Source organism: Salmo trutta, chromosome 27 (assembly GCF_901001165.1).
Source record: "Salmo trutta chromosome 27, fSalTru1.1, whole genome shotgun sequence".
In the NCBI taxonomy this organism is placed as follows: domain Eukaryota; kingdom Metazoa; phylum Chordata; class Actinopteri; order Salmoniformes; family Salmonidae; genus Salmo; species Salmo trutta.
Window position 1 is genome coordinate 8,365,708 of NC_042983.1, and position 24,780 is coordinate 8,390,487.

General features: G+C 43.0%; 1 protein-coding gene and 1 long non-coding RNA gene across 5 annotated transcripts in view; both read left to right on the forward strand.

Annotated features, from left to right (window-relative positions):
* The window catches only part of nsmfb (NMDA receptor synaptonuclear signaling and neuronal migration factor b), a 45,167-nt gene that overhangs the window by 15,206 nt on the left and 5,181 nt on the right, over window positions 1-24,780 (forward strand). Inside the window, exons 6-14 of one of the 4 annotated variants that reach the window (XM_029716523.1) lie at window positions 1,702-1,779; window positions 17,915-17,979; window positions 19,016-19,105; window positions 21,128-21,255; window positions 21,548-21,631; window positions 21,775-21,808; window positions 21,947-22,017; window positions 22,181-22,260; window positions 22,388-22,490. In XM_029716523.1, the coding sequence (XP_029572383.1) occupies window positions 1,702-1,779; window positions 17,915-17,979; window positions 19,016-19,105; window positions 21,128-21,255; window positions 21,548-21,631; window positions 21,775-21,808; window positions 21,947-22,017; window positions 22,181-22,260; window positions 22,388-22,490 (733 nt within the window). The remainder of the gene's footprint in view (window positions 1-1,701; window positions 1,780-17,914; window positions 17,980-19,015; window positions 19,106-21,127; window positions 21,256-21,547; window positions 21,632-21,774; window positions 21,809-21,946; window positions 22,018-22,180; window positions 22,261-22,387; window positions 22,491-24,780) is intronic. The other 3 variants (XM_029716524.1, XM_029716525.1, XM_029716526.1) reach the window with 3 other exon arrangements.
* Window positions 4,032-5,924, forward strand: LOC115164245 (uncharacterized). Its single transcript, XR_003869892.1, has 2 exons — window positions 4,032-4,131; window positions 4,666-5,924. It is a non-coding gene; the product is annotated as an uncharacterized LOC115164245 (long non-coding RNA).

Genomic DNA, 24,780 nt, shown 5'->3' on the forward strand with positions numbered 1-24,780 from the left:
AAATAAATGACACATTTTCATTAACGTTATCTTGATAATTCAATTCATACTATTTAATTATTCCTTACGAGGAAAGAGTCCGGACAGAAACCGGTTGTCAATTTGTTGGGCAATGTTGTTAGGGAAAAACGCTGGTTGTTATTTCTATACTTATAACGAACAATTGTCGCTATGCTAGCTAAACTAGCTAGCTAGCTTATAGCTTATTTAGTTATGTCTGCTACCTTTTAAGATGTTTTGTTCACATTAATCTGTACATTGCCATTTATTGTGCATCCACTATAAAAGTGTCCCATGTCGCCTGGTACATTCTCTCCAGGGACAGTATCCATTCTCTTCCTCTTTTCTGCCGGAGTGGTGCACCAGGCGACACAGAACACTTTTTTAGTGGATGGACCATACATGGCAATGTACAGAGCGTTAGCAGACATAACTAGGCTAGCTGTAGGCTAGCTAGTTATCCAGTTTAGCTAGCATAGTCCCAGTTGTTATTAGATATAACGTTGCACCCGCACCCGCACCCGCCTGTGGGGAAAACAACCGGTGGTTACCTAGGTTACCCCATTGGCTCACAGCAAAAACGTCACCTTTTTCGAATGCAATTTTCTTGTTGTCTCCTTGTTTTAGTTAATTACAAAGCTAGATTTAAGAAAAGGGCAACACGTTTAAAGATTACTTCTCAACATTGCCTGCTCCCGAGCGTTCTCACTACATAGAAAAACATTATATTGTAGGCATGTGGGGCTTTCCCCTTTTACTGGCGGTGCTGTGAGTGACTGCTAGCTAGCTACCAACAGGAACATTAAGCTAGCCAAGACCAACACAAACAAACAGACTATACAGCTACGAGTAGTAAGTGGAGTTACAAACGGACTATACTAAACAAGTTAAATGTAATGTTATTTTAATGTTGGTAACTGTTTTATTAAAGCAATAAAGCACTCGAGACCGTGCGATGTGCTGAATTCTGTCACTGGTAAATGGGTTGACTTCGGGCCAAACAACGCAATTTACTTGTAACTATATTCAGCACATAGCACAGTCTTTTGTGCCTTATTTCTAAATTGTGCACTGTCCAGTATTCATAGAACAGGTTGTGAAGTAATTTGTTTTATAATCCTCATTAGTAGTTATTAGTTTATACCACAGCATACAGCAGTCTAGTTTATGCACAGTAGGCAACAAACACACACACACACACACACACACACACACAGACAGCTCTCATCATCTGTCTGACAGGCAGTGATTGACCCCAGTGAGTAGAACATGGATAGCGTCTGTCACACATGATGGTTACTCTTTTTGGCACCCTGTCACAACATATATCCATTTAGGAGGTACACACACACAAACACAATTGCTAGTTTCCTGTGTACTTCACCTCTGTGGCTCCGTGTCTGTCTGACCTCTGCTCCTCTTGGTCTCTGATTGGTGGCTTGGTGGTATCCTTATGTGTGGGTTTGCAGTGTGTGTGTGTGTGTGTGTGTGTGTGTGTGTGTGTGTGTGTGTGTGTGTAGTGTACAACAAGCACCTGTGCTGCTGGCTCTAACCCACTAGCCACTAACCAGTGCTAACCCTGTGATGGCTAATTCTCTGTGGCGTGGATCCCCGCTCACTAACGCCTTCTAACACTGCACTCACAAACCCAGCCCCTCACTTCTGAGCCCTGACCCCGTTAACACTGTGACGTCCCAGCAGGGCATTCCGGTGCATTGCTGAGAGAAAGAGGAGGAAACGAGAACAGGAGGCAACCTCTACTATAACAGAGACTGAGAGGTACCTTCCATGTCTGACCTGGCTGCCCTACAGGGGGGGGGGGGGGGGGGGGGCAGTGTGACAACAATTTTGGACCCCCTTGTGGCCCCCCTAAATGTGGAGTATGAAATCATTTTTGCTATCGTTCTTTTTTTACATCCGTTATTAGACAGTGGCAACGTTGATGATTATGAACATGGTCTTTTGCCTGCTAATGCCTGCAATACAGTGAAGAAAACGTCATGACAACAATAACATCTAATGTAACTGGCCCCAGCTTGGCCCCCCCAGTTGAAATGGTCTAGAACCGCCACTGGTGCACACACACAGAAACACACACAGACGCAGACGCACAGGCACCCTCTAACATTGTTGTTGTGCCCCCCCACACACTCACACCCTGTCCGTCAGACCAACTCTAATGATCGACCATGTCTCAGTAGCCTCTCACTGTTTCAGGTAGCGTGACCATACAACACTTTGCCTAAGAGCCAGACAGTTGACTCCAGAAGTCAATAATCATTGGTGTGCGTGATTGTCTGGGTTGCTGTCTGTACATGGATGGGCTGGCGGTAAAGGAGGAAAGCTAGTGTCTGTCTCACCAACTCAAACCCAGCTCAAAAGTTGCGCACTACAGTATATATGGAATAGGGTTCCATTTGGGAGACAGCCTAGCTGTACCACTGTAGATGGGACCAGGAGCTGGGTTTGCGTTGGTGAGACTGAGACTGCTACAACAGCTTGTCAACATTTTAGTCCGCAGGCCTGGCGGCTGTGCGACAATGGGCAGTGGTGTGTAACCGTGGCAATGAATCAATGTATGAACATTTACAGCATGGCGTTGGCATGACAGTTTTAATCATTGTTAAACACCGAGCTGCTGCAGTGCATGCCGTGTGACTGGAGACTGGACTGTAACTCACTTCTCTGCCGGACGGCGTTGTGTGGCTGGGACTGTATGAATCATGTTTCACAGTGTAGCTCTTACAGGATAAAGGGTACAATAAATTGTCGGTGTATTCAGTGCACCAGGGTTCTCATGTGTTGCAGAGGAGTATGGACAATGTTTCATTGTATCAATTTGGTTCGATTTATTATATTCCGATTAAAGGAACACATATGGATGGGTGGAGATTGGACTAAGAAGTTTGTATATGAAGAGTAACGCAGGCACGCTAATACACACACGCACGTGCACACACACCAAAACTTCCCTCATTAATTTAGGTCTGGAGGAGGTGCACTCTCTTGCTCGCTTGCTCGCTTTTTCTCTCTCTTTCATCACTGAGTCATTTCAGGGAGTGCATCATGCTGTCACAGGCACCCAGTTGATTTGTGTAAGAGACCTTGACAGTATTTTATTTGAAAACCAGCTGTCTAGAAGACACACATTAGCTTTAGCTTGGTATCGAACACCCAAACCATTAGGCTGCCGTTACACGATGCAACTTGCACACAATTTTAGTTGCTTGCAACTGAGTTTTTTCTTGATTGCTTCGTGAAGCACTTCCCTGCAACTAATCTGTAATTTGGTTGCATCCAGTTAAAACTTTTCAACAGCCAATCAAAACAAACATGATCCATTTTGTCACATGATCCATTCCACGGTTCGGAATCCTGACCCAGTTTTCACGTCAACACACAGCTGTCAGTGCTGCGCAGCACAACCCGCAACCAAGGTTGACAGAACAAAGACTAGCACAGCAGGAGATGTTTAAGTGCTAAATATAATCCTAAATATAAATAGAATATAATATAATCCAATATATCCTCCAAACATGATCAGTTTTATACAACAGGTTACCAACATATTCAAATAATGACTGACATATTTTCATCAAAAACATTATTTAGAATTTTTTTTTAATTCATACTATTTCATCCTTCCACAAGATATAGTCCCGACACAAATCTAGGGTTGCTACCCAAGCCGGCTGGTCGTTCGTTCTATTGGTTCGGTTGCCAGAGACGCGACCCAGTCTTTTTGTTCTGTATCTATGGACGCGACCCAGTCGTTCGTTCTAAATGTTCCATTGCCATACTGGCTGGCAACGTTCTTATCCCTTGCTTGCTAGCTAGCCAACTACGGCCAACTTACATTCACGTCAAAAAGTGCAGGCAGAATAACAGCAAAGTAGCTGCATTTGCATTTGTTTAACCCTCTGTGGCAGGGTGTTGCCCTCAGGCAACAAACTACCTTTTTGTACCTCACACCAACCCTTGAATTTTTTTATATATATAAAAAAATATATATATCACCTAACATGTTTGTGTCCAATGAAATGAGGGGCTGAAGTGAGTGTGGCCTTTTGTCTGGGGGTGGAGCAGTCCTTTCAGGAAGCAAAGCTGCATGGGACACAGTGCCACCAATTGGTAAGATAAAATCACTTTTTAACATGTTTAAATTGAAATAACTTTATATAAAAAAATATATGCATGTGCATGAGTATGAAAGGCGTATGTTTGATTGTTTAAAGACTTATTTTGTTTTTATTTATATACTTAAACTGTGTTTTTTGGTTTGTTGCCTCAGGGCAACATTGTGCAGTTTGACCACTTTTGTTCGGGCAATATCATGCTAAAGTGTGGAGATGTGCTCGGATGCATAATTATGACCATTGTCAATGTTTTTACTTTAGTATCTACTAAACGTTTTATGGGCGGAAGAAACATCATCGAGCAGTTAGGGTCATTCCCTCTGACAGTGAGGACAGTGAGCTTGAGGAGAGTCAGGAAGAGTACATCCCCGAATCAGGTTCGAAAGACAGTTAGGTCAGGGGTCAGTCAGTAAAGTAATGTGTGTGTGTGCACGTGTGTGGTGTGTTGTGTGTGTTTGCATGCGTGTCAGTGGATGAAGAAGGCTATATGACACATTCAAATGTGTGCTTCCTGCTTTCTTTTTTAAAGGAGAATGCCTGAGTCTGAGGATGAAGATGTTCCACGCCTACCCCGGTGGACAACACCCCACAATGCATACTTCAATGCTTACCCAGAATGGCAGGGCCTGCTTTCAAGATCTGATGATACCATGTCCCCCCCTCCAGTACTTCAAGCAGTTTTTCTCTGAAGGCATTCTGGAAGTTATTGTAGGGCAGTCAAATCTATATGCCACACAATGTAACGCAAACAAGCCCCTTAACCTCACTACAAAAGAATTGGAGCAGTTCCTGGGTATTGTGGTGTACATTGTTTGGTTTACCAGGCACCCGCATGTTTTGGAACAAAGCCTGCCGAGTGTCCCAAGTAGCTGACACCATGATACTGAATAGATGGGAGGCCATCAAAAAATCCCTGAGGTTGACAGGTGGGATCGCAAGCGAAAGATGATCACCAAAGTCCCCTGTCCTGCTGTGGTGTAAGAATACAACAAGAATATGGGTGGTGTGGATCTGCTTGTCTCACTGAGTGCACTGTACCGGAACAAAATCAGATCAAAGAAGTGTTACCACCAGCTGGTGTTCCACTTCCTGGAGATGATCATCGTGACCACCTGGCTGCTCTACCGAAGAGATTGTGAAGGCACTGGCATGAGAAAGAAGGAACAAATGAAGCTGTATAACTTCAAGTCATTCGTCGCTGAAGGCCTATGAGTGGAAAGAGTCTGGAGCACAAGAAAGGTTGTCCCAGTTCCACAATTGCTGGTGAGGTATGAGGAGAAGAGGAGAAAAGGACCCGCTGCTCCAATTCCAGTCCCTGATGTGCGCCTGGATGCCACAGTCAACTGGATGATTATGGCTGAAAAGAAGGGGAGATACAGGTACGGCAAAAGCCAAGTGCCAGAAATGTGATGTCCACCTCTGTTTCACATCCACCAGCAACTGCTTCCTGAGGTTCCACACAGAATTGGAAATCAGAGTATGCTTTGTCAAGTGTGCTGATTCAAACAATAACCCACACAAACACACATTCTGACACACACACACACTTGCACATATAACCACACTCATAGGCTAACCCCTCCACACACACACACACACACACACACTCATTTGGAGATTAGTTTATATGTTTGTATGAAATGTGAGAAACATTTATACATGAGGTGTTAGTTGTAATAGTAGTTTGTTTATTTGATTGTTAGAAGCTTTCAAGTCAAAACATCAAAGTGTGATTGCCTGAAACTATTTGTGGTTGATGTTTGTCTAAGTAAAACTTGTTTTAATGCATATATTGCTTGTTTTCCTTATTCCACTTATCATATGTACTATAGAAAACCTCGGTGTTTCTGTACCCTCGTAGCACGTTGTTGCCCTGAGGCAACAAACCAATATCTGGTTGGCGGATGATGACAAATTTTATGATGGATATATACTGCTCAAAAAAATAAAGGGAACACTTAAACAACACATCCTAGATCTGAATGAAATAAATAATCTTATTAAATACTTTTTTCTTTACATAGTTGAATGTGCTGACAACAAAATCACACAAAAATAATCAATGGAAATCCAATTTATCAACCCACGGAGGTCTGGATTTGGAGTCACACTCAAAATTAAAGTGGAAAACCACACTACAGGCTGATTCAACTTTGATGTAATGTCCTTAAAACAAGTCAAAATGAGGCTCAATAGAGTGTGTGGCCTCCACGTGCCTGTATGACCTCCCTACAACGCCTGGGCATGCTCCTGATGACGTGGCGGATGGTCTCCTGAGGGATCTCCTCCCAGACCTGGACTAAAGCATCCGCCAACTCCTGGACAGTCTGTGGTGCAACGTGGCGTTGGTGGATTTAGCGAGACATGATGTCCCAGATGTGCTCAATTGGATTCAGGTCTGGGGAACGGGCGGGCCAGTCCATAGCATCAATGCCTTCCTCTTGCAGGAACTGCTGACACACTCCAGCCACATGAGGTCTAGCATTGTCTTGCATTAGGAGGAACCCAGGGCCAACCGCACCAGCATATGGTCTCACAAGGGGTCTGAGGATCTCATCTCGGTACCTAATAGCAGTCAGGCTACCTCTGGCAAGCACATGGAGGGCTGTGCGGCCCCCCAAAGAAATGCCACCCCACACCATGACTGACCCACCGCCAAACCGGTCATGCTGGAGGATGTTGCAGGCAGCAGAACGTTCTCCACGGCGTCTCCAGACTCTGTCACGTCTGTCACGTGCTCAGTGTGAACCTGCTTTCATCTGTGAAGAGCACAGGGCGCCAGTGGCGAATTTGCCAATCTTGGTGTTCTCTGGCAAATGCCAAACGTCCTGCACGGTGTTGGGCTGTAAGCACAACCCCCACCTGTGGACGTCAGGCCCTCATACCACCCTCATGGAGTCTGTTTCTGACCGTTTGAGCAGACACATGCACATTTGTGGCCTGCTAGAGGTCATTTTGCAGGGCTCTGGCAGTGCTCCTCCTGCTCCTCCTTGCACAAAGGCGGAGGTAGCGGTCCTGCTGCTGGGTTGTTGCCCTCCTACGGCCTCCTCCACGTCTCCTGATGTACTGGCCTGTCTCCTGGTAGCGCCTCCATGCTCTGGACACTACGCTGACAGACACAGCAAACCTTCTTGCCACAGCTCACATTGATGTGCCATCCTGGATGAGCTGCACTACCTGAGCCACTTGTGTGGGTTGTAGACTCCGTCTCATGCTACCACTAGAGTGAAAGCACCGCCAGCATTCAAAAGTGACCAAAACATCAGCCAGGAAGCATAGCATCTGTGGTCCCCACCTGCAGAAACACTCCTTTATTGGGGGTGTCTTGCTAATTGCCTATAATTTCCACCTGTTGTCTATTCCATTTGCACAACAGCATGTGAAATTTATTGTCAATCAGTGTTGCTTCCTAAGTGGACAGTTTGATTTCACAGAAGTGTGATTGACTTGGAGTTACATTGTGTTGTTTAAGTGTTCCCTTTATTTTTTTGAGCAGTGTATTATCAGGGACCCCAAGCTCCCCAAAAATCAGGTGAAATATCCCCCCCCCCCCCCCAAAAAAAAAAAAAGTCATGCCATAGAGGGTTAAGCTGTTTTCCAAAGACATTTATTTGGATACATCCATAACAATGAGATAATGAGGCATGATATCGCCTGGAAAATGCGCTCACTCATCAGGTCACTGATGTTCAGAGGAGCTAGCCAACAACACAGCTAACACAATCATTTCAAACTGAAGCTGGAAAGACTGCAAACTAGCTGCACTTTGTTTCGTTTGACATTTTTTCAATTGACATTTCTTTGTATATATCCATAAAAATGATGACAGCAGATTCATGATTTCGATTGGTTGAGAAACTTTGCCTGTCTGTCTCGTCCCGACTCCCGACACGTTCATTATTATGGGACAGCTGGACATTGAATTTGAATATTGAAACAATGTTGCAAATGTCGGAGACAGACAGTAGGGTTTTTACAAATCTCCGCTGTTGAAAACGAAATGTTAGTCTAAAATAAATATATAATGTCTAGAGGCTTTTTATAGTGGAGATAAAGTTTATAAATTGCCTGGCTGAGCTGATGAGACAGTGGATTGCGCAGTCGGATGCAACAGAGTAAACAGGCATTTTAAAGGCATAGATTTAGCCTGTGGTAACTTGTGGAATAGACACTGGCTGGAATGCGGTTTTAACCAATCAGCATTCAGGATTAGACCCACCGTTGTATAAATACAAATTATTGTACATGGTTTAGCAGTTAATAAATGCAATTTTGAAGTGAACCCAAACCCTGACCAGTTTCAACTAAAATTGTTCAACATGAGCTACGCTAGCTAGCAAGTTTGTTGCTAGCTTGGTTAGCGTGTTGCTAGATAGCTACCTAGCTTGATCAAAAAGTGCTGGCAATTCATTTTTTCTAGCTATCTAAATTGTACAGCCAGCATTTTGTCTTAATCGTTCCTTATACAATAACGAAATGCTTGGATAAACCAATAATAATTTGTGAAATCACGATGTAATGCAACAATATGACAGAAGCATCTTCAATTTGATTGCCTGTTCCATGCAATTTTAATCGCATTTGAGTTGCTTCATGTAACAGCAAAGTTACTTCAGATGATGCCACTTGCAACTGCAACTAAAATTGCATGATAGTTGATTTGTGTAACCCCAGGCTTAGGCAACAGTCTCAATAAATGTATTACCATTATAAATTGGACACAGCAGAATGCACAACATTAGTTATAATTTATAAGTGTTTCTTCCAACATGTTTGTCTAACTATGGTATTCATACTACAACAGGATAGAGAGAGATTCAGTATTGCGTGCTGGACAACACGGGGGAACAAATACCTAACTTTGAGAGAGTCCCTTTAAGCAAAGACAAGCGACGACAGCGCTAAAAGCGTCTTAACAGAGGCATACATGCACAATAGCATCACGTGTCAAACAAGAATTCATGAATTATGAAAACCACTGTTTTAGGCTTGTTTCTCTTCTACCACTCTGTTCCACTTACAATTAGGGCTGTTTCTTTCCTGTTTCCCCTCATCCTTTTCCCTCTCTACTTCCTCCTTTAAAGCAGGCAGTGTTTGCGGGTAAACTGACGACAGCAACTCACACACACACACCACCCCCCCCCCACACACACACACACACACACACACACACACACACACACACACACACACACACACGCATAATGCCTGTGTTTGATCCACAACATGAATCATAACCATGGATATGTGTATACCAGACAGCTGTGTAGAGTGAGAGACAAGGGAACAAGGGATGAAGTAGGTTGAAAAGACAAGAAATAGTGAGGGATGAGAGGGAGGGCAGTATTCAACTTTAAAGTCTAATTTCAACTTCTAAGTTAGAGAGAAAGAGGAGGTTAAGCACACATAAATTGCACCTTAAGCCATACCAGTGGCAATTTTAGCATGTAAATCTTTGTGGGGCAATTATTATTTTTTTTTTTAGATGCATGCCAGCAAAGCCACTAAACAACACAACACAACACTAAACAATACATTAATTTTCTATTTTTTTATTTCCCCTTTATTTAACCAGGTAGGCTAGTTGAGAACAAGTTCTCATTTACAACTGCAACCTGGCCAAGATAAAGCAAAGCAGTTCGACACAAACAACAACACAGAGTTACAGATGGAATAAACAAACATACAGTCAATAATACAATAGAAAAAGTCTATATACAGTGTGTGGCAATACATAGGCCATAGTGGTGAAATAATTACAATATAGCAATTAAACACTGGAGTGATAGATGTGCAGAAGATGAATGCGCAAGTAGAGATACTGGGGTGCAAAGGAGCAAAATAAATGAATAACAGTATGGGGATAAGGTAGTTGGATGGGCTATATTTACAGATGGGCTGTACAGGTGCAGTGATCTGTGAGCTGCTCTGACAGCTGGTGCTTAAAGTTAGTGAGGGAGATAATGAGTCTCCAGCTTTAGTGATTTTTGCAGTTCGTTCCAGTCATTGGCAGCAGAGAACTGGAAGGAAAGGCGGCCAAAGAAAGAATTGGCTTTTGGGATGATTTATATACCTACTGGAGCGGGTGCTACGGGTGGGTGCTGCTATGGTGACCAGTGAGCTGAGATAAGGCGGGGCTTTACCTAGCAAAGATTTATGGATGACCTGGAGCCAGTGGGTTTGGCGACGAATATGAAGCGAGGGCCAGCCAACGAGAGCATACAGGTCGCAGTGGTGGGTAATATATGGGGCTTTGGTGACAAAACGGATGGCACTGTGATAGACTGCATCCAATTTGCTGAGTAGAGTGTTGGAGGCTATTTTGTAAATGACATCGCCAAAGTCAAGGATCGGTTAGATACCCTCGTAAAACTGACTATGTTTGGCAGCATGAGTGAAGGATGCTTTGTTGTGGAATAGGAAGCCGATTCTAGATTTAATTTTGGATTGGAGATGCTTAACGTGAGTCTGGAAGGAGAGTTTACAGTCTAACCAGACCCCTAGGTATTTGTAGTTGTCCGCATATTCTAAGTCAGAACCGTCCAGAGTAGTGATGCTGGATGGCCGGGCAGGTGCAGGCAGCGATCGGTTGAAGAGCTTGCATTTAGTTTTACTTGCATTTAAGAGCAGTTGGAGGCCACGGAAGGAGAGTTGTATGGCATTGAAGCTCGTTTGGAGGTTAGTTAACACAGTGTCCAAAGAAGGGCCAGAAGTATACAGAATGGTGTTGTTTGCGTAGAGGTGGATCAGAGAATCACCAGCAGCAAGAGCGACATCATTGATGTATACATAGAAGAGAGTCGGCCCGAGAATTGAACCCTAATTAATTGCACTATAACGGTGACAAAAGGTGCCCACAAACTGTTAGGGCCTACATAAAGTTGTCCCAACAGCAGAGCTTTCTTTTCAGCACCATGGAGTGAATCCTTACCACCGCTGCACCTGGTTATCAGCGGAGCCTTGTCTGGCAGTGAAAAAGTTCATTCAGCCTCATTTACTGCCTTTAAAAAAAAGAAGCTGATATGGCTGACTTGCTTAAACAAATGTGGTTTTTACTGACAATTGAGATGTACAAACTATGGCATAATGGGACAACGAGCAGATAAGAGGCAATCCGAAAATGTGATTAAGACATTAATGAGCGAGCTAGGACGGACGTAGTCAATATGGATATGTTCAGCACTTTTGAAATGTACAGCAACAGAATTCAGAACATTGGCCGTTCTTACAGTATTCTCCCTGTATACCAAGTCAGAACTGTATGATAAATATAGGGGGCATATACACAGACAATGAAAGCTCTTACAATATTCAATGATGACATTTCTGTAAAACAGGCTATAGGCTACATGTGCACCACCAAGTCAGATCAGTAGGCTAAGTTATGAGGGGGAAAGGGACCAAATTATTAGGGTGAAGCACATGGGCTACTAACAGCTTGCTACACAACATACACTTAGTATTACTTTCTTAGCTACAGTATACATATCTCCCTGGCATATTCGATAATTTATGCAGCAGCATACAAGACATTTTTGGATTCACCTTGTGCTGTGCTGACTTGAACAGGAAGGTGGTGCGGCAGTCCTTCTTGTGAGCAATTTTTGTCTTCAAACTTTGTCATCAAAGTCTGGCATTCTCTGGATTGATGGTGCTGTCAAGACAATTGGGAACTCGGAAAAAAACAAGGTTGAATCGTGATGTCTATGATCTTCAGGTCGTAGCTCTAGAAAGTGGCCCGAGTTCCCGACTTGGAATTCCGAGTTGGATGACCGTTCAAAACATATTATTTTCCCAGTGGCCTTGAACTCACTGAAGTCTGAGATTTCCCAGTTCCGAGTTTCCAGTTTTTTTTAATGCGGCAGAAGTCATACTGGATTGACAGCATGGCCAATGTATTCAACCTTTTAGGTTAATAATAGCCTAAACAAACCTTTATAGCACCGTTATTAACTTTGCATGCTTTCGCCACCATTATCTTAGGCTATATTGTTGAGCATTTGACACAATATAAAACTCACTACAATGCAAAACCCAAACTTACCCCTTTTACTGAACTAATTTGATCCAAATCAACCCCTGACGCAGTGCTGACCTCCTCAATCCTGAGTTTTGCTTCGGTGTTGAAGCGGCCAGCTGTCTAATTCCCTGTCCTCGAGCTGACGTAGTAACTGCGGCGCTCACCGGTGGTGCGTCAAGAGTTTCCCCTTTCAAACAGGGAGCCCGTCCACACTGAATAAATTACGGTAAATGAACAAAGATATAAACAACTCATTCACTTGTGGTGTATTGAAACTTTTCTGGCCCATAGTGGTGCTTATGAATGTTTATCCTTTTGAAATGCATATTTAATTGTTCACTGGAAAGGGGGATGTTTGCAAATGTATGGAAGCATGCTAAACTGTGTCTTATTCCGAACAACAGCAAAGAACCCATTACTCCTGCCAATAGTCGACCAATTAGTATACTCCCTTCACTAAGTAAGATATTGGAGGGTATTGTGAGTAGACACATATGGGAGTACATGGAAAAGAATGATCTGATTACAGCCAACCAGCATGCTTATCTCAAAAACCATTCCATTACCACTGCATTGGTTGACATGACTGACCAGTGGCTCAAAGCTATGGATAATGGCAGGTTTGTGGGTGTACTATTTTTAGATTTTAGTGCAGCATTTGATTTAGTGGATCATGAAATAATTTTGACAAAATTGTTGCGTTATGGTTTTAACTTCTCAGGGCTACGTGGGACGCTACCGTCCCACCCACGGTTCACACTATTCAACAGCCAGTGAAAAATCAGAGCGCCATATTCAAAACAACAAAATGTCATAATTCAAAGTTCTCAAACATACAACTATTTTACACCATTTTAAAGATAAACCTCTCCTTAATCCAACCACATTGTCCGATTTCAAAAAGGCTTTACGGCAAAAGCATAAAGTTAGATTATGTTAGGACAGTGCCAACACAAGAAAAACCACACAGCCATTTTGCAAGCAGGAGAGGGGTCACAAAAACCATAAATACAGCTAAAATTAAGCACTAACCTTTGACGATCTTCATCAGATGACACTCCTAGGACTCAATGTTACACAATACATGTATGTTTTGTTCGATAAAGTTCATATTTATATCCAAAAACCCCATTTTACATTTGTGCGTGATGTTCAAAAAATATTTTTCCTACAAAACTGCCGGTGGATCAGCACAAAAATTTACAAAAATACTCATCATAAACGTTGATCAAATATTAAACTGTTATTCAAAGAATTATAGATAAACAACTCCTTAATGCAACCGCTGTGACAGATTTCAAAAAAGCTTCACGGGGAAAGCACACTTTGCAATAATCTGAGTACGGCGCTCAGAAAAATACACCATACAATACAGATACCCGCAATTTTGGAGTCATCTAAAATCATAAATAGCATTATAAATATTCACTTACCTTTGATGATCTTCATCAGAAGGCACTTCCAGGAATCCCAGGTCCACAATAAATGTTGTTTTGTTCGATAAAGTCCATAATTTATGTCCAAATACCTCCTTGTTGTTTGCGCGTTCAGTAAGCTACTCCAAATATAGGAAGCGCGCCGAAAATTTCACGACGAAAAGTCAAATACAAGTTCAATTTACGTTCGTTGAAACATGTCAAACGTTGTATAGCATCAATCTTTAGGGCCTTTTTAACATAAAACTTCAATAATATTCCAACCGGACGATTCCAATGTCTTGAAAAACGTTATGGAACACAGCTACCTCATCACGTGAAAGCGCGCCAATGGACTCATGTCATTTTCTGAGTCACCAACTTCCCGGCCTTCTTGTTCACTCTCTGCAAAAGCCTGAAACAAGGTTCTAAAGACTGTTGACATCTAGTGGAAGCCTTAGGAAGTGCAAAATGAACCCTAAGTCACTGTGTGTTAGATAGGCAATGACTTGAAAAGACTACAAGCATCAGATTTCCCACTTCCTGGTTGGATTTTTCTCAGGTTTTTGCCTGCCATATGAGTTCTGTTATACTCACAGACATCATTCAAACAGTTTTAGAAACTTCAGAGGGTTTTCTATCCAAATCTACTAGTATTAGGCAGTTTACTCTGGGCACGCTTTTCATCCGAAATCGAAAATACTGCCCCCTATACCTTGACAGGTTACGGAGGTAGCATTGAATTGGGTACAGTCATATCTAACTGACAGGAAACAGTCTACCTAAATCAATGGTTCATTTTCTTCCCCTCATTCTTTAAACTATGGAATACCGCAGGGCAGCTTCCTTGGGCCACTTCTTTACTTAATATATACCAACGACCTTCCTTATGCCTTATCTGAAACTCAAGCTACTATATTTGCAGATTATACTACAATTTATGCAGCAAGACAATCGGTTCAACAGGTACAGCAAGCTCTACAAGTAGAGTTGGAAAATATCAGGAAGTGGGTTTGCTGGAACAAACTTGTTTTAAACACCAATAAAACGAAATGTATGTTGGTCTGTTCCACCAGGAAAAAGCCAACACAGCATGGGATACAATTAAGTATGGGGGGAGTACAAATTGAGGAAGTGGCAGAAACCAAACTACTAGGAGTGCAGCTAGACAACTGCTTATCATGGTCGTCTCAAATAACTCATCCATGTTAAAAAAAATATTAAAACCGCATGCATGATCAGAAGGATAGCTACATATTTACCGGGAAAGATTCTTAACCCAAGCATTAATTGAGAGTCAGGTGAACTACTGTTCTGTGGTCTGGGGAAATGCATCAGCAAGTGAAATTAGGAGGCTGCAGATTGCACAGAACAAAGCAGCAAGGATTGTTTTACAGTGGAGATATGGTTCTTCTGTTGCAGTCATGTGCAATGCTCTTGGTTGGTCAACCATCAACAAGATAATTGAAAAACATGCTTATTTTATTTCATAATATACACCATTTAAAACGGCCAAACTCTATTCACAACAGTATTCGTGATAAGAGACAGACATTCAGTAAATACTAGGAATAGATTGTCCACCATCTATGTGTTATCCAGACAGAAAATACTGTTAGATTATTTATCTGATCAATATGTTAGTGTATTATGTCTGTTTGTAACAGTGTGTTATATGTGAAAATGTGATCGTATTATAAATTGTATTTTAATGTTTAAGGACTCTTTGAAGATTAGTCCAAATGAGGACTAAAAGAGATCCTAATAAAATCTAATCAAAATCCCTTTAAGCTTGGAAAAGAGATCCTTAAACGTAGAATAACAGGCTAGTGATTGCTTTGCAACGCTTGCAGTTAGCCACTGATTCCTTCCAAACCACTCATTGTTGAATTTGCAATTTCCAACTTATTGTGTAATGTTTATGTCCAATGGTCGATGAGCATGGATACATTTTCTTTATAATTTCTCTTCATATGACAGATTGAAAAGGATTTGTCAGTAGATTGTTGAGTTGATTTATGATAATGACAGCTTGTCTAGTTTGCTAGCTAAGATTTTGAAAGTATGATGTTGACATGATCAGTCCAATCAAAGCTATGGTAGATATAACTTGATTTGACATCATTTTATCTGTGGCCAATGACCTTGAGCCTTGATGGATGGACACTTCTAATGTAACTCTATGGCAGCACCCAAGGGGCTTGAATTTTCAAGCTATCCCCATAGATTTTGCAGTAATGTAGTGTCCCAGTGAGTGACAGAACACTGAGGCAATCACGGCACAACTAGAGACATTACCAACCCCTACGCTCTGTATTTTCCGCTGACTGCCCCACCACCACAGAAAGCACTGAGCTAGGCTGAAACACCTGCATTTTGGAGCTGCCTTACTCAAGAAAGCAAAGATGAGACCATGTTTTTGTATGTGGCTTTATTAACTCCATTTTTTTTATTACATTGTTTGCAAACTGATATGTGACACGTTGTAATGCCAAAATAACATGAAAAACAACACATTTTTTTATATTATTAACAAAAATATATATATAAATAAATAAAGTAATACTGTATATATACATACAGTGCCTTTGAAAAGTATTCAGACCCCTTGACTTTTTTCACATTTTGTTACGTTACAACCTTATTCTAAAATCAAAATCCTCAGCAATCTACTCACAATACCCCATAATGGCAAATTTATTAAAAGTAAAAAACCAAAATACATTATTTACATAAGTATTCAGACCATTTGCTATGAGACTCGAAATTGAGCTCAGATGCATCCATTCAATTGACTGGACATGATCTGGAAAGGCTCAAACTTGTCTCTGTAAGGTCCCACAGTTGACAGTGCATGTCAGAGCAAAAGCCAAACCATGAGGTCGAAGAAATCGTCCGTAGAGCTCTGAGATAGGATTGTGTCGAGGCACAGATATGGGGAAGGGTACGAAAAAATGTCTGCAGCATTGAAGGTCCCCAAGAACACAGTGGCCTCCATCATTCTTAAATTGAAGAAGTTTGGAACCACCAAGACTCTCCCTAGAGCTGGCCGCCCGGCCAAACTGAGCAATCGGGGGAGTAGGGCCTTGGTCAGGGAGGTGACCAAGAACCCGATGGTCACTCTGACAGAGCTCTAGAGTTCTTCTGTGGAGATGGGAGAACCTTCCAGAAGGACAACCATCTCTGCAGCACTCCACCAATCAGGCCTTTATGTTAGAGTGGCCAGACGGAAGCCACTCCTCAGTAAAAGGCACATGACAGCCCCCTGGGAGTTTGCCAAAAGGCACCTAAGGACTCTCAGACCATGAGAAAGAAGGTTCTCTGGTCTGATGAAACCAAGATTTAACTATTTGGCCTGAATTCCAAGCGTCACTTCTGGAAGAAACCTGGCACCATCCCTATTGTTAAGCATGGTGGTGGTAGCATCATGCTGTGAAGATGTTTTTCAGCGGAAGGGGATGAAGGTTCTGTATACTTATGTAAATGTGATATTTCAGTTTTTTTATTTTTATAAATTAGCAGAAATGTCTAAAAACCTGTTTTTGCTTTGTCATTATGGCGGTATTGTGTGTAGATTGCTGAGATTTAAAAAATAAAAAAATAAAAAATTAGAATAAAGTTGTAACGTTACAAAATGTGGCAAAAGTCAAGGGGTCTGAATACTTTCCGAATGCACTGTATATATTTTTAGCTAAACAGGTGGGGCTCAAAACAGTTGGGGCGCTGCCCCATCTGCCCTGAATGATGGTTCGCAACTGAGCCATACCATTCCATGTGTTTCCTTAAGAAAGTTATTTAGTAATTGCCTCTGTTTCACTCATATGTTTATGAGGATGCAATGTACAGTACCAGGCTCCAGTAACAAGGTTATCTCTACGCATTACTGAGTCTAGTCACTATTTACATTCTGCGTAACTAACATCACGTTTTTTTTCCCAAGAGTTTGCACACTGTCAGTAGATGACAGCTGAATCACAGGAACTTGTTTCACAAGCTTGCATTTAAAAAAAGTTCACAGATCCACAATGTTTTAGATCTTTTTTCAGAGGTTTTGGATGAGTCAGACTGACCAAACTTGGAAAAGAGTTCATCTCTTTTGATCCAGTTGAATCATGGTGTGGGAGAGTTAGAAAGAAATCAGATTGATCAGACTGAAGAACTTGAAACACCAATGCACCAATACATGAACAGGCATTGATTGACAAGCTGTTTCACTTCCCTGTCCAGGTAAGTTACTAAACTGTTACTCTTCTTCTTCCCTCTGCTCTCTCTCTCCCTCTGTTCTCCTTCTCTCTCCTCCCTCTTTCTTCTCCCTTCTACTGCTCTGTTCTTTTCTGTGACAGGAACTTCCGGAAGCACCTGAGAATGGTGGGCAGCCGCAGAATGAAGGCTCAGAGTGAGTTCCCCAGTGAGTGTGGCCCTGGTGCCTGTGCCGTCGTAGCTTGTTATTAGGGGCTCTACTTTCGTCAGTGTGGTTGTGCTATATGCATGCAGCCTGTACAGTACATGTGTCAGTGTGTGTTGGATAAAATGTACTGCACGGTACATTCTCATGCATTCATAAATAAGTGTGGCATGGCTCAATATTAACTAGTTGAAGCTACAGTAAATGGAACCAAGTGGTGAAACTGTAGTAGTATAGTCTCCCAAGCACACCGAATCTCACTTCACCCGCCCCTTTCCACCTGTTCTCCCTTCTAAATTCTGTGTCCCTCTCTTACATTTCAACCTGTGAAAAATAGACATCGAACTCCCAGGAGAAAGTGGTCAAAGAGTCAAGATGATCAACGTTACGGCATAAAAGCTTTCAAGTTGCCGTTTTATAGTAGGATGTCTGGTTAGAAGAAGCTGGTAGAGGTGTTGACTTTATTAGCAGCTGTTAAGTGACTGGGTGGTTTGGATATGACAGGCCCAGCTGTGAGCTGGAGTACCAGATGCTCACCCACTCAGTATCACTGTTTCGTGATGATGACTCAGTCAGAGCAATACAAGGAACATGTTTTCAGCCAGGCTGTTTTGAATGAACCGGGATGTGTTGTACATATGGGAAGTGTTTGTGTGTGTTGGCGTCTGTATAGCGGACTAAATCCCACTCCAGGGTGAAAGACGTTTCTGATGAGTTTCTAGCGTCTGTGTTGAGTGGCTACATCCCAATTATCTCTCCTTTTCTCCCAAAGTGTTCCTTTGTTCACTTCCCTTCACTGATTTGAAAGGAAATTACAGGTATTAAAATACAAGGTGGAAACTCCCTCTAGCCTCCACCAATCCAATACTTTTAGATTTGTGGGAAGTAGTGAACAAGTGTACACTTCAGAAGAAAATAGATATTACTGGAACACGCCCAGTGTGTTTTGGGCTTGATTAGGGAAAGTGTGTGTGGCACACTCCCCCCCCCCCCGGCCTCCTCCTCATCCTCCACTCATTCTCCTCCACTCCTTCATCAGCATATGCCGACCGCCGAGCCAAGAGTTTCAACCGCTCCTGGAGTGACCCCACCCCTATGAAGCCAGACTCTCTCCATGGCTCCAGAGACAGTGAGTCCAGACACGTACTATGCACACACTCGCTCACGCAAGCTGACGTGCCCAGGAGACATACGCAAACACACTTTCTCACTCAAGCATACTCGGCACAAGCATGTACAGTTAAGAATAACTTTACTGAGGCACAAACAGGCACTATACGTACACTATGGACACGCACACAAACACACACACACTCATTTGAGAGAAGCTCCCCTGTACAGACTGTTTGACCCTGATTTGTATTTTCCCTCTACCTATTCACGTCTGTCTTTTGGCGGCGGCGGTCTACTGTACCTTGCGTCTGTACATCTGTCCTTTACGCCTGTACTGTGCGTCTCTGCTGTCCTCCATATCTGTCCACGGTCTGTCCGAGTCTGTGCTTGTATGTTCCAAGCTCTGTCTTTCATTTAAATATTTTGTGTCTGTGTCTCTCTGCAACCCATTGTCTATGTATCTGATGGCTTTGTGTGCCTGCTTTATGGGCCTATGATTTCTTGTTCTACAGTGCATTTGGTAAGTATTCAGACCTCTTGACTTTTTCCATGTTTTGTTACGTTACAGCCTTATTCTAAAATGGATGAAAAAAAAAATCCACAGCAATCTACACACAATACCCCATAATGACAAAGCAAAGACAGGTTGTTAGAAATTTTTGCAAATGTATAAAAATGAAAAAAACAGAAATACCTTATTTACATAAGTATTCAGACCCTTTGCTATGAAACTCGAAGTTGAACTCAGGTGCATCCTGTTTCCATTGATCATCCTTGAGATGTTTCTACAACTTGATTGGAGTCCACCTGTCGTAAATTCTATTTATTAGACATGATTTAGAAAGGCACGCACCTGACTATATAAGGTCCCACAGTTGACAGTGCATGTCAGAGAAAAAAACAAGCCATGAGTTCGAAGGAATTGTCCGTAGAGCTCTGAGACAGGATTGTGTTGAGGCACAGATCTGAGGAAGGGTAAGAACACAGTGGCCTCCATCATTCTTAAATGGAAGAAGTTTGGAACCACCAAGACTCTTCCTAGCGCTGGCCTCCCGGCCAAACTGAGGCATGGTGGTGGGGATGTTTTTCAGCGGCAGGGACTGGGAGACTAGTCAGGATCGAGGGAAAGAATAACGGAGCAAAGTACAGAGAGATCCTTGATGAAAACCTGCTCCAGAGTGCTCAGGACCTCAGACTGGGGGCGAAGGTTCACCTTCCAACAGGACAACGACGCTAAGCACACACCCAAGACAGCGCAGAGACCTGAATCCCAAATGCAGACACAGGAGGCAGATGGTTGGAGTTTAAGATGTTTAATAAATTCAAAGGGAATAGGCAAGAGAATGGTCGTGGACAGGCCAAAGGTCATAACCAGATCAGAGTCCAGGAGGTACAGAGTGAGGCTCAAGGTCAGGGCAGGCAGAATGGTAAGGCAGGCGGGTACAGTCCAGAACAGGCAAGGGTCAAAACCGTGAGGACTAGAAAAAGGAGAAAAGGCAAAGCAGGAAACCGGGAAAAAATGCTGGTAGGCTTTGACATACAAGACGAACTGGCACAGAGAGACAGGAAACACAGGGATAAATACACTGGGGAAAACAAGCGACACCTGGAGTGGGTGGAGACAATAACGAGGACAAGTGAAACAGATCAGGGTGTGACAAAAATAGCTGTGCCTCGATGCTCCCCATCCAATCTGACAGACCTTGAGAGGATCTGCAGAGAAGAATGTGAGAAACTCCCCAAATACAGGTGTGCCTAGCTTGTAGCGTCATACCCAAGAAGTGTCGATCCTGTAATCGCTGCCAAAGGTGCTTCAACAAAGTACTGAGTGTAGGGTCTGAATACTTATGTAAATGTGATATTTCCTCGATGTGTGTCTCTCTATGATTCCTGTCTTCTTCTCTCTGCAAACAGCCAGCAGCCAGGTGCGCTGCTTTTGATTGCATACTCTCCTCTAATCAGCTCTGTCTGTGATCCTTTCATCTCTCCCCGACTCTGTGTGTGTGTGTGTGTGTGTGTGTGTGTGTGTGTGTGTCAGATGGGGACCTGCAGTCCTCTTCAGGGGCTCTAGATGAAGGGTCACAGGAGGATGCAGACTGGGAGGAGGAGAGAGAGCTGGAGAGAGCAGCCTGCGAGGGAGAGGACTTCATCCCACCCAAAATCATAGTGAGATTCTCAGCTCACCTACGAGACCAGTTAGCCATCTCATAGCAGTGCAAAGTGAATAGGGTACATTGTGTTGTTAATAGCTAAGTGTAAACTGTAGTAGAATATCTCTGTAGGTCTATTCTATATGACCTTAAACAGATATCATACTTCTAAGTAGGGTTGTTTCTGACAAATGTATTTATCTTTTTCCATTGTTATTATGATGTTACTTACAGTATATAATGTACCCATTGTAGACAGTTTTTCGTGGATATTTGTATAGATGTTGAGACTGTCTGTCTTCTTCCAGCTGATATCATCTAAGGTCCCGAAGGCTGAATATGTCCCTAACATCATCCGTCGGGACGACCCCTCGGTCATCCCCATCCTTTATGTGAGTCCCTCTCATCCACTGCCATAACGTGCATACCATAAACACAGCCATAACGTGCATACCATAAACCACCCCGTTCACACAGCAGTTGGAATTGTCTTACCGTCTCATCTTATTGTGTCCTATTTTTCATCTTTCTGCAGGATCATGAACATGCCACATTCGATGACATCATTGGTGAGTAGATGACGTGTTTGTTTTTCCAGTCATAGTATGCCCTGAATAATGATCATGGCACAGTATGTGGTCTCTCTCCCCAGCCTGCAGGAAAGTGACATTTATACTTTCCTCCCTCGTCTTTCCCTCCAATCACAGAGGAGATCGAGAAGAAGCTGACGGCCTACAGGAAAGGCTGTAAGATCTGGAACATGCTCATCTTCTGTCAGGTGAGAGAGAGAGAGGAAGGGGAGATGGTTTAAACAATGGCGTGTGCTTGCGTGTGTGAGCTGCAGAATGGGTTCTAATAGTCTCAAACTCAGTGTTTAAGTCAGCTTATTGCTGCTGCAGTTATTGTTGCACGCACATAACTGGAATTAACCTGTTCTCCAGGGAGGCCCGGGGCATCTGTACCTGCTCAAGAACAAAGTGGCCACGTTTGCCAAGGTGGAGAAGGAGGAGGACATGATCCAGTAAGATCACTCACTTCTGACAACAACTGTCACCATGATAACTGTCACTGGAACCTAGACTAAAGTCATACACTACTATAAAAATGCAGATTCATTTAATCTCTTCCACTTTTATTTGTATGGACAGGTTTTGGAAGAAGTTGAGTCGGTTTATGAGCAAACTAAACCCCGAGCCCAACCTCATTCACATAATGGGCTGCTATGTTCTGGGGAGCGCCAATGGAGAAAAAGTATGGATTTAAAGTTTCCTATTATAGTTGCAATATTCTAGTTACCAAGTTACCAGGTTTTCTAGAAATCCCAGTTGGAGGATTCCTGGATTTCCTGCGTTCTCCCCTCCTGATTCCAGGAATTTCTGCCAAAACCTTTGGGATTTTGTGAAAGTTACTGAAATTTTGGCACCATAGTCTGGGTAGCAGTCTATTTAGCTGTCATTCCACTCCTTGACAATCCTCGTCATGCTAATCTTTGTCATATGACAGCTAAACAGACTGGTACCCAGGCTAACCCTACCCAGTACTATATTAACTTATGTAAAGAGTTGTTTTCTATTCTGTTACTGTAAACATTTATTACCACAACCGTACTGCTTCATTATAGATTAATGCACAGTATATAGGCCTATCCCTCTCTTTTTATTCATGTAGCCAGTATAGAGCCACACACACACACACACATCCCCCTGCCCTGGCCCTCCTCACCCACAGAGACTAAGCCGTACTGGCAGACACTGCAGGGAACAAGCAACTATGCACACAAACAGTTTCACGTACACACACAGACACACACGCACGCACTCAGGCACGCGCACACAGGCACTTAGTTCAGATGGTCTTGAAAATGCATGCACTCGTACACATGCTACAGCATTTGTGTTTACTCATTTAAATAATTGAACATACAGTTTTCACACACTGTATTAGGCAGTCAAATATACAGCAACACATGCATGCATTTTGTACATTAGCACGCTGTACAGTGTGCCCACACTCTGACACAGACATCAGTGTTGTTCCAGTCTATCTGACATTTTCTCCATGTTGTTCCTTCTCTGGTGTGTGTGTGTGTGTGTGTGTGTGTGTGTGTGTGTGTGTGTGTGTGTGTGTGTGTGTGTGTGTGTGTGTGTGTGTGTGTGTGTGTGTGTGTGTGTGTGGCAGTCTGGAGGCTGTACAAGTCGCAGAAATGAAACAGGGAAGCATTTTTCAGTGCATTTATCAGTGTTCTCTTCTGCTATCTGTAATCCCCTGCTACCTCAGCTGGAATGCAGATAGAAAGCTTTAGTCATCCGTCTAATAATAGTCTGCTAGTTTCAGAGAGACCTACATACCGGTACACACCCAGCCTACCTGTATCTGCAACTCAACTCTAACACCTCCTTGATTGATTTTGGGTGTCCCCCAAATGGAACCCTTTTCCATACATAGTGCACCGCTTTGACCAGGACCTATAGGGAATGGGGTGCCATTTGGGATGCAAACCTTAACTTTGTTATACAGCTCGTTTCCACTCCTTTAGTTGTATTCACTCCCTGTACAGTCTTCTTCCGGGGAGCAGTCACCTCTAGCCTACAAAGGACAAGACAAAAACATAATTCGTTTCTCCTCTGAATTCTGTTAATCCGTGAGTCTGCTGATTTCTGCCGATAGAATCTACCACCGAAATCCTTCTGTTGTACAGTATTCCCCTCTTTTAAAACAGTGACCCGACTTTAAGGGTTCAAACTATTGTTGTTCATCTCTGTCGACACGGTCAGGGGAGTTGAGGTTAAGCACTGTAACACGTTATATTAGCAGAGTTCCGCTAGGGGCCGCGAACCCTGACCTCTCCCACACACAAACTCCACAGAGGTTCCGTGCATTGATTTAGATCCTGAGCATGCTGCTACTTCTACTGCTCTGTGAATGGCGTCAGCAGAGAGGAAACGGGCTTCTGGAAAACCATGTTCATTGGTTGCGAGGCTCCATGGGGCCAGTGGCACTGGCTGGTCCAGACTGCAGGGAGTGGAGTAGGAGAGCAGGAGCGGAGAAGAGAAGAGGTGCAGGGAAAGAGGAGGTGCAGAGAGAGGGAGAGGAGCGGGGAGAGGGGAGGTGTAGGGAGTGAGCGGAGAAGTGGGCCGGAGGAGGGTTATGTAAGGTACAGTAATGTGCTCTGACAGGCTCTCTCCAGCAATGAGCACTCTCCTCGTACACAACAGCCACTCAACAACAGATATACTCAGTGAGACAAACACAGGTTAACACTTCATTGTCACTTCCCATTCTGCTGTATACACAAGACACACTCTGCCCCTGTCGTTCCCACTATGAAGGGCTCTTTTCAGATGATGTTATGACCTATTTAACTTTGGAGTTATTTGTATTGCTTTTGGAGGTACAATTGAGTGTTAGTTTCCTTTGGGAAAAGAATGAGTGACAATGTGTCTGCAACTGTTTTTGCTGTGAACAGAAAACTATTTTCTCTCCTCTCAAGAGGTTTGTCTGTTTTGCCAGATGGATGTTTTGAAATGTGAAATGTCCTCCT